Source organism: Meleagris gallopavo, chromosome 20 (assembly GCF_000146605.3).
Source record: "Meleagris gallopavo isolate NT-WF06-2002-E0010 breed Aviagen turkey brand Nicholas breeding stock chromosome 20, Turkey_5.1, whole genome shotgun sequence".
NCBI lineage: Eukaryota > Metazoa > Chordata > Aves > Galliformes > Phasianidae > Meleagris > Meleagris gallopavo.
This window is the reverse complement of record NC_015030.2, coordinates 2,545,327-2,558,208: the sequence shown is the minus strand read 5'-3', so window position 1 is coordinate 2,558,208 and position 12,882 is coordinate 2,545,327. Positions and strand designations below refer to the sequence as shown.

Sequence of the window (12,882 nt, the reverse complement as noted above, 5' to 3'; positions counted from 1 at the left end):
TTTTGTCCATCTTTTATACACTGAAACTGAGGGTTCCACCTGAACTTTCCATCGCTCCGTTTAAACAAGAACTGAGACACAGAGCAAAGCAAAAAATGGTATTTACTAAATAACATGGCTTGTGTGTGTAAGTGACTTGTAAAACCCAATTAGATTTCATTTTGTTGTTAATACTCACAGAATCAATAGAAGGGCCTGGGTTGAAAAGGAGCACAATGCTCATCCATTTCCAACCCCCTGCTGTGTGCAGGTCGTCAACCAGCAGCCCAGGCTGCCCAGAGCCACATCCAGCCTGGCCTTGAATGCCTGCAGGGATGGGGCATCCACAGCCTCCTTGGGCAACCTGTTCCAGGGCCTCACCACCTCTGGGTGAAAAACTTCCTCCTAATATCCAACCTAAACCTCCCTGGTCTTAGTTTATAACCATTCCCCCTTGTCCTGTCGCTGCCCTCCCTGTAAACAGCTGTTCCCCTTCCTGTATGTATGCTCCCCTTAAGTATTGGAAGACCAGAACTCCTGTTACAAGGATTAAATGAGGATCAGCTTCTGCAGCAGAACTCTTGGTAGGATGCCTGTGCTCAGCTCTCCGTGATTTTCAATGTCTGTTTTCATATCTGTCTCTTTTTTTTTGTCCAGTACAGCACAAGGCATTGTAACCATGTGCTTTTTTTAGTTTCATTTCATGCTTCCTCTATAAATCTTCGTTCATAAGAGGCATTACTAAATGTTGCAATTCATTTCAGCACTTCATGTTTAACGATGATCACATAAGCACATCTTGGGACCTGTCAGTGCAGGAACTGCGCTGTGATGAAATGGTGGCATGCATTTAAGGACAGGGCTACCTAGGGAAATCCATTTGGATTTTAGTAGGATGTCAATTTTAAAGCGGATTTATTTTCCTCAGAATTGTTTTCTTTTATCACTACTTTTATTTTGCAATGAGAAACTTGTTGCAAATTTGGTTTTGAGTGGCAGAGTTGGTGTATGTCAAGTAGAGATGCTTTCTCCATGGAAGAATTTTGAATGGAGCCCAAAAGCAGATGTTTCAACAGATTATATATATTATCTTTGTCATAGTAATACTACAGTGTTCATTTTAGTTCCAGTTCGAAATGATTTATTTTAGATTTTGAGAGTTGCCATGAGAGATGCAATTTTGTTTTGCAGTCTTCCCATGAGAATTCTTGGTGACTTTCTGTGGTTTTTAATGTTTTTATGCTTGCCCATAGGTACTCTTGGGTGGATGGCATCATACCTGATTGTCCTGGGCTCTGGGACAAGCAAGTTAAATTCTTTACCTTACATTTGCCAGCAGTGGAAGCTGGACCTTGTGCTGGATCTATCTTTTGTCTTCTCATGTATGTATTCCTACTTTCCTGGTTTTGCTGGAAGATCAGACACCATGATGTGCTTCCATTATCACACACAGATTTCCCATGCTTCTGGGTTTACTTCCACGGAAAATAAAAGCAGTGTCCACGAGGCAGAGCCTGACTTTAACCCCATGGGAGGACCCTCATCAGTTCTGCTGTGATTGCGTGCACCCAAAGGAATGAGGGCTGATTTCTTTCTTCCGTAGCAGTCAGGAAACGTCATATGAACTAACACTTAACAAACAGGTGTCACATTGGAGGCACCTGGAAGACAAAACTGCCACGAGCAGCATTTGCATGTCAGTATTAAAAAGGTGCTCCAAGTGTGTGGCTGCTGTGGGTGACATCCATGGTGACACCCACGGTGTGTGCAGGGCTGTTGGGCAGGCAGGAAGCTCTCCTTTAGTCACCATTTTGCCAGAGGATTGACAGATGGTTTTCCACGAGCCCCATTCATTCTGCCACACTGACGTTTCTGTGCCCATTGCAGTCCTTATTGTTGTTCTTTTGTTTAAAGAGTGGCCTACTGAAATAGAGAGGACCGTGCTGCCCTAGTTTTGTTTAAACTCCTACAGCATTTCAAAGGCTCGCTGTCATAAAATAAATAAATTTAAGCAAGCAAATAGGTCATTATGCCTTAAAAAGCCACGGGAGGTAATGCTGATTTGGTGTCTTAATTGGTTTCCAAGCTAAAATTAATAGTGTGTGGAATCCCTCTTAGTAACATGACTCAGAACTATTTATTTTTCAACTCCTCTTTTAACTCCAGCTGAGATTGATGGGCATGTTATCTTAGCATTTGGGAGATGCAAGCAGTACTGGAATGACAAACATTTCTTGACAGCTTTAGAAAGATGGATGATGTGATGCCCTGCAACAGGTTGGGCTGTTTGTGCTTTCTGATGGGTCCTGGTGGGGCTGTTGCTTCACTTTCCATCTTAATGAAGGGGAAGAAAAGGTGAGACCTATTTATTGGTCTGGGATGTCTTTGTAACTTGGATTCTCCATGCAGAGGTTTGTCATCCAGCCCTTAACAGAAGAGCATAATGATGGTCACCCTCATTTAATGGTCCCAGCTTGTGGTGGTGTTTTTATAAGAAGAAAAAACTACTGCATTTTACCTGCAAAACTGGAGCTAATTAAATGCATCTTGTACATCTGTTATTTGGTTGTTGCTATATTTGGCAGTTGTGCATATTCTGCACAAAAACGTGGTGTTTTGAAGATAGAGCCCTTACCAAAATACTTTGCTCTGGGTAAAACCCCTCGGAGCAAAAGACCCTTGAAGGGAAACTCCATCTAGTTTTGTAGGCAGCTCTCAGTGCCTTTTGATCAGAAGGACTGGGATGGCTTTGTGAAGGAGCCCATGGTCAGAGAAATCAGGACATAATGGGTGTAAGAAGGATACAGATAGCTCCCTGCTAAGTTCTGAGCAGATGGGAGAGGGGATGGCTATTTGTCTTAATTTGCTTTATTGCCAAGCTGCTTTTAAATAAAACCAGTGTCATACCAATGTAGGTAGTGTTGCACCCATCAGTGTGCCTTTGATACAGCCTTTCAACATCCACAGCTCTTCCTAATCAAAGAAATGAGCGCCTTTTGGAGCCGAGTTCTCTTGCCAGTTAAATGTAAGTCTTCAAATCCCTTGCAGATATTTCTTGCTCTTTTTTTTCCTTCTTTTTCAGACATCTGAACAACGGCCAAAGTTGTTTAATTTCTTTTTGTATAAAAGAGATACTTCTATCTCCTGTAGTCTCAGTAGATTGCCTAAATGCACCATGTGTAAGAACGTGACTTGCAGCCCTTCCCCTTCTCAGCTCTCCCTGACATCAGCTCTTCAGTGCCTCACTGAATTAAATCTCGGGGGATGATTTTATTAATATTAAGAGGTCTGAGCTGCTGGTACGTCCAGCAGATCGCTTCTGTGACAGTTGGGCAAAGTTATCACGCCGTTCTGTTAGTCAGTGTTAATGCCGTTTTACACCCTTGTTCACACTTAGAATCTTGAGCCCAGATTTTGTTCCTTGTTTTTTGGTGTGGGATTTTTTGTTGTTGTTTTTTTTTTATTATTATTTTCCTTTCTTAATACTGGTGGGCTTTCGAGGCTTTTTTTCCAGAAGGAGCTGAAGGCTCTTCTGCCAAATGCCGACAAACCAAAGCAAATTCGTTTTTCTCAGGTGTCAGCAAGTGCAAGGAAGAAAGTAATTTTGTATTTCCAAACCTTAAGAAGTGTTTAAGAGTAATTAAACTGCATGTATGCAAATAAATACATAACCTTTCTGTGGCCTAAAGCAGGCAAGCCTGCTGCTTGTGTACAGTGCTACTTTTGTCTGTATTGTAAGAAAGAAAGCCATGAGCAGTGAAAATGAGTGCATCTACGCGTGATATAAGAGCCCAGTTTATGGATTAATATTCGGGTGCCTGGCAGGAAGCACACTGTGGTGGATTAGTATTCTTATCGTCAGAGTGACAAATTATAAAGAGCTGATTAAAATGACCTGGATCCTGGACACATGGGTAGGCAATGGGAGATGTGTGGGAATGATTTAAACCTCACCTTTACGCTTCTGTGCTCTAATCTCCTGGGGGAAAAACAGAGCAGCAGCGACACTACTTTGTTTTATAGCTCTCTGTAGTAGTCCCAGGAGACCAAAAAGTGGCTGACAGCGATGTTGTGGAGGGCTCAGGATCCCTGTGGTTGGTTCCTAGAGAGCAGTAAAGGCTTTGCATCTCAGCCAGGCACTGGGGAAGCTGCTGGCTGTTGGCTCTCAGTTGCCATCTGGAGGATGCTCGTGCCTCCCAGCTGAGTGTTATGCACATCTCCCACTTGCATTGGGCAGCAGAAATACTGCCCTAAGAGTTCCTGAGTAACAGCTTTCTTCCACCGCAGGAATTTGTCTAAGCCATTTTCAGTATCGAGTTTTATCTGCAGTATTGCTCTAAGCAGCTGCACTGTGTCCAGAGGACCCGGTCTGGTGTATTTTAGGACACAGAGTAACTTAAACCAGATACCGACCTTGTGCAATTCCTATCTTCAGCAAAGAGATTGTTGTGTGCAGTTGTGTTTGTTTTTTGAATTACATGTTGTCCTCGTGGCATGCTGGTGTCATGACAAACGTGATTTAATGCAAAGGAATCTCTTTGAGAGCGTGGCGTTGCAAAGGGATTTGGGATGTGTTTTGGTAAGCACAAAAGTGGTGTTTTTCTTCAGCTTTGTAGTTGTTCCTAAAATACATAGGAATAAAATAGTTCTTGAAGATCAGAAAACATGTACCTCTGCTTGGAGGCATCAACTTGTAGTTCATCATTTATGATCATACACAAATCCTGCATGGGTAGGTGGTTGACTTTGGGTGACTGCAGTCCAAGTGTTGAATTTTGTACAAATAGGTTGTTCTATCTTGTTATTCCAGGGAAATGCTGCTTTATTGCCTTATCCCAAGCCTGGATAGAGAGGACTGTGTGAATCTTAAAGGAGAGAGAATGCCTGGAGTGACCAAATCCACTGGAAAGGATCAAGAAATGATCCAGGCAGAAAGGAACAGGAAAGGAAATGTATCCAGGTTGGGTCACTGTTGGATCAGTACAAGGGAAGGACATGAGGTGGAGGAAAGATTTAGATTGGATGTCAGGGGGAAGTTCTTTACTATGAGAGCGTTGAGGTGCTGGAGCAGCTGCCCGGGGAGGCTGTGGATGCCCCGTCCATCCCTGGAGGTGTTCAAGGCCAGGTTGGATGGGGACCTGGGCAGCCTGGTCTGGTATTAAATGTGGAGGTTGGTGGCCCTGTGTGTGGAGGGGGTTGAAGATTCATGGTCCTTGAGGTCCCTTCCAACCCGGGCCATTCTGTGATTCTGAGGTGGAGCTCAGACCTGTGAGACACGTTTATAGCCATTTGGGTTTTAAGGTGCAAAGGAAGAGCACAATGGTGCCCAAGTCCATGCCCAAAGGATGGGGTGGGAAGATGTTTATTGCACCTGGAAATTGCTGCTTTTGGCTCAGGGAGCCCAGGGTGGTGACAGACAAGTCTGAAGTTATTCATACAATCAAAGACCGCATGTAGCCCTTAATTATGTTTTCCTACTTCATGGTCACGACTGTGCCAATCCTTGGCCATTGCAACGGGATCTGTGGACCGCGTGGGCAATGAGGCACACTGCTGTCTGGACCACGTCACTGACACCCCTGAGTGTTAGCGCAGCCACGCTCTGTTCCAGCTCCTTGTAACAGCACTTGTGATCGCACCAGAGGACTTTGTTTGGCAAAAGTGTTGATGAAGAGGCCGTCAAGTCACAAGCCTTTAATGACTCCTTGTTTTCTTGGTCTCTAACGGGGTTTGGATGAGCTGACAACAAATCCAGAGTGGCCGCATCTCCCTGCTGCCCTGGTCACAGGAAGCTGGGTGGAAGATAGATGTCACTGCTGGGGGCACTTTGGGTGGCTTTGGGGTTTCCCTTTGTTTTGGAGCACGGGGCCTGGGGCGGCTGGGCTGGCATCTGGGATCACTTCACGGGCACTGAAACAAGTTCCCGGCATACCATGGGAACTCATGGCACTTTCTGGTTAAGTGCACTCAGTGTTTAAGCACAAAAACCTGTAAGATTTCTCAGGGCAGGGGACAGATGTCCCTGAGGACCCTCAAAAAGTCCCGTGCCTGTAAGTGGCCAGAGAAATAGCAGCACGTCCTCTCCTGAGCGCCTAAAAGCTAAGCCTGCACAGCATGTCATTAATCTTCCAGGACAAATAAGTGCTAATTGAAGTCTGCGAGTCTTTGCATTCTCAGCCTTGAAAATATGTTTCTGAAGTGACAGATCTCAACACTTTCTCTGCAATTACCTCCTGTCCTCTTCCCTGCAGATAGCAATGGGCTGCTATGAGGGACGTGTCTTCAAAACGAGCACAGCTTTCCTTGGCTTCACTGGAGAGTGACAGTGTGGGGGTTAGCTGTCCTTCTCTACCTGTAGGTAACATTGTTCAGGCTTGCATCAGTCTCGTTTTTAATTAGAATCCTGTTTGAAATGGAAAATATTAAAGCAGGTCTATAGCTAGGCTGGGAAGTGCAGAGCCAGAGGGTTTTCAGATACTGCTTTAAAAAAAAAAAAGAAGAAAAAAAAAAAGAAAAAAAGCCATTTCTAATCCTTAAAATATTTGGCTTGCTTTATTTTCATATCTTGAAGACAAACAGGTGCTGCGTGCCCTTTATGATTCTCAAATATACAATCTCCAAGCCAGCAATCTCTAAAGCCTTCCCTTGTTTGTACAATTAGGGTGGGATTTTCAGAATCACTCAGTATTGGTCTGTCCGTGCTCTCATTGAAGTCAAACTGCCATTGACTTCAGTGAGAACAGTGTTAGATCAGTGCATGAGTGCTTTTGAAAATCCTTCCCTTGCTTGTTTTTTTTAGGCACATCTGTGTACAATTGAATAAAAAGACCTTTGTAATATACTTTAATTATTCTTCGTTGTTTTCATATAAAAGTGATTGAAAGGAAACTGGGAGAAAACCTATAATAATAATTTTGACTTTGATCTTATTTACCATAAATTATATGTTATGTTTTCTTTGCTTTTTATGTAATTATATGTTACTTTATCACAATATGAGATAAATCACTGGAAACACACGGAGTAGAAATAACCAGATAGTACAGAGGGGAAGAGGGCTCAAAGGAGGAGCTGGAACAAGAGGTTTTGCTGTGGAGAGGCTTTGCCACCGCTGTCCCCATATCTCGGTCTCACCGTGCAGTCATGAGTTTGGACGTGAGTGGGTTTGCACTGTGGAGCAGGAGGTGGTGTCCCTGCAGCAACAGCCCCATGTTCTGCTCCCCTGCTGTGCCCCCACTTCACCCAAACTGCCCTGTGCTGTCTAGAGAGGAAGAAATCCATCCTGAGAGCTGTTTTGCTGCTGAGCCACCTGCAGGCTGCTGAGATTAAAGGTACGAGGAGCCAGGGGCAAAGCACGCCTTGCCTGGTGCCTCACTTAAGTCCCCACAGTCAAGTGGGATGACTCTCTAAGCCCACCTGCTTGCACTGAAACTCAATCTGCCTTGCTTTAATTGCAGCGTATCTATAAGTTGTTTGCATTCGGTAGACGCTTAGATCTGGGGTGAGACCCCGGGTGCAGCACATCATTTGGAGTGCTTAGAATCAGGCTGAAGGTTTTGTGCTCCATGAGAGCACAGGGCCCTTAAACAGGAGCTCCTCTGGGGGTCTGGGTTGGTCAGGAGCCTGTGGTTGGGGTGGGGGGGGCAGGGTGATGGCTGGCACCGAGGGGCTCGCTGGCCCTGGCATTGGTATCACAGCAGGGAGATCCCCACGTTGCCACAAATTAAACTGTTTTTTAATAGCAAGGTTACACTCTGCCTTTAGACTCGTGAGATTATCAGTTCTGATGTAAACGTGTGTTTAGAGTTAGAGGGAAATGTGATGTCAATACATGGAGGCCAGTTTGCTCCTCCAGCGTCTGCTGTTCCAGCACATGACCCAACTCAGAGCTGGCTCTGGGTGCTCAGATTCCAGCAGAGTGGATGGGAAAAGCTCCATGTGAGCCATCCATTTGATAAACTAAACGACATGTTGTTCCTCGTAATGTGCTCTATTTATGTTTGTGTGTTAACAGGAATCGGGGTATTGAATTGTCATAATTCAGGAGCTGAAATTGTTCCCGCAGGAATGACCACAGAAGGCAAACAGCTCGTGCTCAGACTTTTCCATCCCTAATTAATTGCAAATAGTCAGGCCACTCAATCTGAGAACTTAATAGGTGGTGGCTGTATTTAACTGCAAATCAAGTGCTTGGTGATGGTGCGGAAGGAGTGAGCTTGGGAGTCCTGCTGGAGTCTAAATTATGTCATTAATGTGTGTCCCAGTCAGTGCTGCGGGCTGCTATTGCCAGGAGGGAGCCTGAAGAAATGAAGCAGTCTGCAATGTTTCACTTAGAAACATAGAGGAAACCAATATGAAGCAGCTCAGGATAAAAAGCACGGCTGTAAATAACAGTAAGCACTAGTGTGACAGCTAATCTAAGATTTGTTAGATGTTTAAGATATAATTACTGTATATTAACTAGATGTGATCTACACAGAGTCTGATGAGTCTGCCAGAGAAATAAACCACAAAGTGTAGCTGATTTATTTTTTTCCGACGTCGTGTCTTGAATGTTCATACACACTGATAAAAACTGAGGATGGGGTCTGGAAAACCGTTGCCAAGTTTTGTCACTCAGGGATTGTAGATGCTGTAGGTTTAACCCTCCTGCTGCCCTTTGGTGGCTGCCTTCCCAAATACCTATGGAAGAGAATTCTGCCTTGTCTGTCTGGGCTGATGCATTCAGGCTTCCAAGGAAAAAGCATCTTGAGAGCTTCTGAAATATTTATTTATCCAGGATTCGTGCTGCTGAGTTCACTGTTTGCTAAAGCAGGCAGTGCTGTGCTGGCCCGGCATGACGTAGTGTGTTTGAGTTCACTCTTTCATCCCTGTGGCAGGATGTTTTAGATGCACATCTTTTTCATCTTCCTGGAATATCAGGGGAAATAATTCCAAGTGGAGAGGGAATTTTGTCAAACATCTGGGAACAAAATGTAGCAAGTTTGATTCATGGCATCTTGCTGACACAACTTGCTCAGTGAAAGAATCCGGGCCATTACAAATAAAAGGGTTTTCTTAGCTGCTGTTCGATGAGATATGTAATTTTTTACGTGTAGTTGACATAACAGATTGTTCAGATTGTCAGATTTAGAAAAGCAAAGGAGTTCAGAGCTAAGCCATGCAGCAGTCTTAGTTCTGGGAGCAGAGATGTCTGTGTACAGCAGGGACTGATGCTTTGGGACTGCCTCACTCAGGGAGAAGTTTCTTGGTCTAAATATGTTCTATTCAGGGGTCAACTGCTATATAAAATATACAGCAATGTGTCATAAACTGATACAGTACTGTCACATCATACCAAATGCATACCTTCCAGTTCTCTCAGCGGTGATGAGCGTCCAACTGTTCTTCGTTTCTGCCTTCTTATGTTTCAGTTGGGGTTTAAAACTTACACGTTATTGTAGTTCTACCCATCACACACTGAACACCTTCAGCTGTGAGTACTTAAGAGCCAGGATCTCTGTGCGTGCCCAAGTTTCAGCTGGACATCAGCTCTGGGCGGTCAGTGCAAATACAAATAAGGGAGGTTTGTGCCAACAAAATGAAACAAAACTGCACACAGCCCAAAATATTTTCGGAAGAGAAAGAAAAGACTTTGACTCTGTAGAATTTTCCCTTGCATTGCTCTACCGGTCTGATGTCAGATGATATTTTTTCTTCGTTTAGCATAATTGTGTCTGAAATGTAACAGTGAAACAACCCATTAGCAAAATGCTGAGCTGTCAGAAGCAATCACTGCCTTCCAATCCAGACAGAGTGCTTTCACTTCCCTGGGTGTACTTGTTGCCATTTTGTACAGAGGGTCTTTGTGAGACCCCCAGCACTCACACCGTGCTGCTGCAGCGATGCAAAGCCAACCCACAGCTCAAAGCTGCTGTGCATCACTGCCTTGGGGCTCGGTGCTGCTGGGCTGGGCAGCTCACAGCAGGGATGTTCTGGGACTTTCATGGCCGAGGGGTGCCAGTGGTATCCCCTCGCCTCCTCCTCTGCCTTTCTCCACCTCATTTGTTCCCAAGTTTGGGCACTTTTAGGAGCATCTCAAAATACGAAGGTGATGCCCACTGCTGAACCCTTTGGCTTTAGGGCACGCTGTTGGCAAGTTGTGTTCAAGCTGAAGAACTGTAGCACGTGGGCTTGAGCACTCTCACACACAGGTGGGAATTTCCTATAACCTCAGTGTTGGGGATGGTAGAGCTGTCAGGAATACAGCTGAAGATCTCTCCTCCGGTGCTGCCCTTACAAAAACCTTTATGATTTCCTTTAATCCCATCATTTTTTCACTGCAATACTTTTTTGTGTGGATAAATGTGGGAGATGCTTTGAGTTTTGTGATATACCAATGAAACAAAATCCATAAGTATTTCATTTTTTACACAGATTTTGGCACTGTCAGAGCCAGGATGTTTGCAAACTTTGTCTTTGGTCGTGTGAAAGGATGCATGAGCCTGATGAAGTGACGTAGATCTTATACAGCAGTCACCTTAAATCCATCTGCAGTCTGACTGCTCAACATGTCGTCGTTCTGATGGCTTGAAATCCTGATCTGTTGTGCTGCTTTTCCTACACGTTCACTGTAATTGGGTTCCTACCCCAAAACCTCAGACATAACGTCAGTAGAAGATATCCTTTCTATAAATACGTATTGCACTGCCTATAAATAGCTTTTGGTGAATCTCTGAAGTATGCTGGGGTTTATGTATATATATATTTCAGTTTTTATTGCTATTTTGTCCATGTAAAACGAAACAGCTTTATGCTGCTACACAGAAAACCGCACTCAGCTTTTCCAGTGCCATTTTCTACAGCTCTACAGAAGCCTGCAGGAATTTGTAGTGTGCTGATAGTGCTGCCTCAGTGTTCCCATAGGCAGCGTTTAAAGTCAGATTGGGTTGTGCTGTTAAATAACAGCATGTGCTGCTGCCCAAGAGAGGAGCTCAGTGCAGTCTGGGTCGCATTTCACAGGAGCTGATTGGTTTTGGGGTGGGTTACGGGTTCTCAGATGTTAGATCTTGAAAAAAGGCGTCTGTCTTTAAAATCTCAGAAGCACAACATTGGTGAGGGCTGTTTGTCTTAATAGAAAACCGGGGGCAGAGCTGTGTGTTGTGTGTGTGTGTATTTAACAGTGTGCATAAAGGCTCTGTCAAACCTGTCGAGGACTTGGAATCAGCCTCTGCTTCAAGTAAGGAACTTCTGGGGACTTCAGCAAACTATTTTTGTCCTCCAGGTGATTTTCTTTCTAAAGGGATGCCAGAAGAATTACTGCAGACTATCAAAGCTCCGTAAAAGGAGTTTGCCATTTTAGTTGCATTTCTGAACCTTCAAAAACTAGAGATGAAAGCACGTGCAGATGCAGACACGGCATTCCACGCGTGGCACGGTTTCCGGCATCCTTTCATTTTGATTCTTCCCTTTCTTTTTTTTCATTACAGTTCTTTGAGGTTCCGTTTGACTCGAATATGAACAGGACAAAAAACAGACCCCTGGTGCGAGGACAGATCAGGTAAGGCTGCACACACCTGCTCCAGCTAATGAGCATTGGGTCTTAATATTGCTTTTATCTGTCTCCAAGTGTCTCTCTTGCTCTTTTCAGATGAGGAAAAATAGCATTTTGCAGACAAAAGAAACGCATTTCTCTGTTCTTTGATACATGTTTCATGTTTGCGACTTTCATGTGAGGTGTTTGGGTAATCAGCTGTCCTCTGCAATCCCAAATTCCTCAAGAAAGCAAACCTTCCACTCCTGTTGTGTACTCCTGCACGTGTGACCAGACTCCATGCAGTGCAGCAGGGTGTCATTACGTTCCCGTGAAGGTTTGTACTGGATTATAACAAAAAATATTCAAAACTTCCCATCTTGGAAGGAACACGAGATGGTGTGCTGTTCTTATCCCTCCACTTTATCTGTTAGACCACATGCATTTGCCTGAGTCTCCTGGGATGTCATTTCCCGAGCAGTTCTAGAAACCATCCCATAGAGGTGCTGCTAAAAATTACCTGCATAAAAATCTTCCTTTTTTTTCAGTGGTTTTATAGAGCACTGTGCTGTCTTTGCCTTTTCTACATGTAAAGCTGGAATGAGAACTCAGATTGGTGAAGTCTTGTACAAGTGTCATCGTTCAGCTTCTCATCACCTGTCTCTAAATCCAGGAGTGCTGTATTTGCATAGAGTTTCCCTTAAAAAGATCCTTCAGTCACTCTGTTCTGTATTACGTATCACTTCAGCTTCTCAAAGGCTGTTTCCCAGCTAAAAAAGCAAAGTGAAAAAGAACATCAACAAAAACTGTAACTTATTTGCAAACTAAAACTGAGGGCCCAATTCATAAATGATTCAACAAACAATTTTAGTATTGCGTTTCCATGATTTGTGCCAAGGATTATTTATAACAAAATTCTGTTTTCCCTTAGGCTTCTGCGAACAGTTGGTCCTATTTATTTCTGTGTTTTATCCATCACCTTTGGAAGACTGAAAAAAATTGTGATGGATGAAATTACAAGAAAATTGAGACAAAATAGTAAAGTGAACCTTGAGGGTAAATTCGCTCTCACTGTAAATAGTTAGAGAGCTTCAATAAACTTGTTCTGGTTTGTTCTCGAAGATGGTGCTAATTACAGATGCTTGAGCTGAGTTAATTTTATTTAAAAACATATTTTAGGGACGACTGCAGTGAGGACATCTGTTGTGCATGCAGAGTGTCCTCCTCAGCTGTGCAGCTCAGGGCACTGCTCCACGCAGCACCAGGCGGAGCGCTGGCTTCCCCTGCAGCCACTTCGAATCACAGAATCATAGAATGGCCTGGGTTGAAAAGCACCATAGTGTTCATCCAGTTCCAACCCCCTGCTATGTGCAGGTCGCCAACCAGCAGCC

At 44.1% G+C, this 12,882-nt stretch overlaps 1 protein-coding gene across 1 annotated transcript in view; it reads left to right on the top strand.

Moving 5' to 3' along the window:
* The window catches only part of LOC100547436 (protoheme IX farnesyltransferase, mitochondrial), a 95,352-nt gene that overhangs the window by 49,020 nt on the left and 33,450 nt on the right, over positions 1-12,882 (top strand). Inside the window, exon 5 of the mRNA XM_003211410.4 lies at positions 11,448-11,518. Coding sequence (XP_003211458.1) covers positions 11,448-11,518 — 71 coding nt within the window. The remainder of the gene's footprint in view (positions 1-11,447; positions 11,519-12,882) is intronic.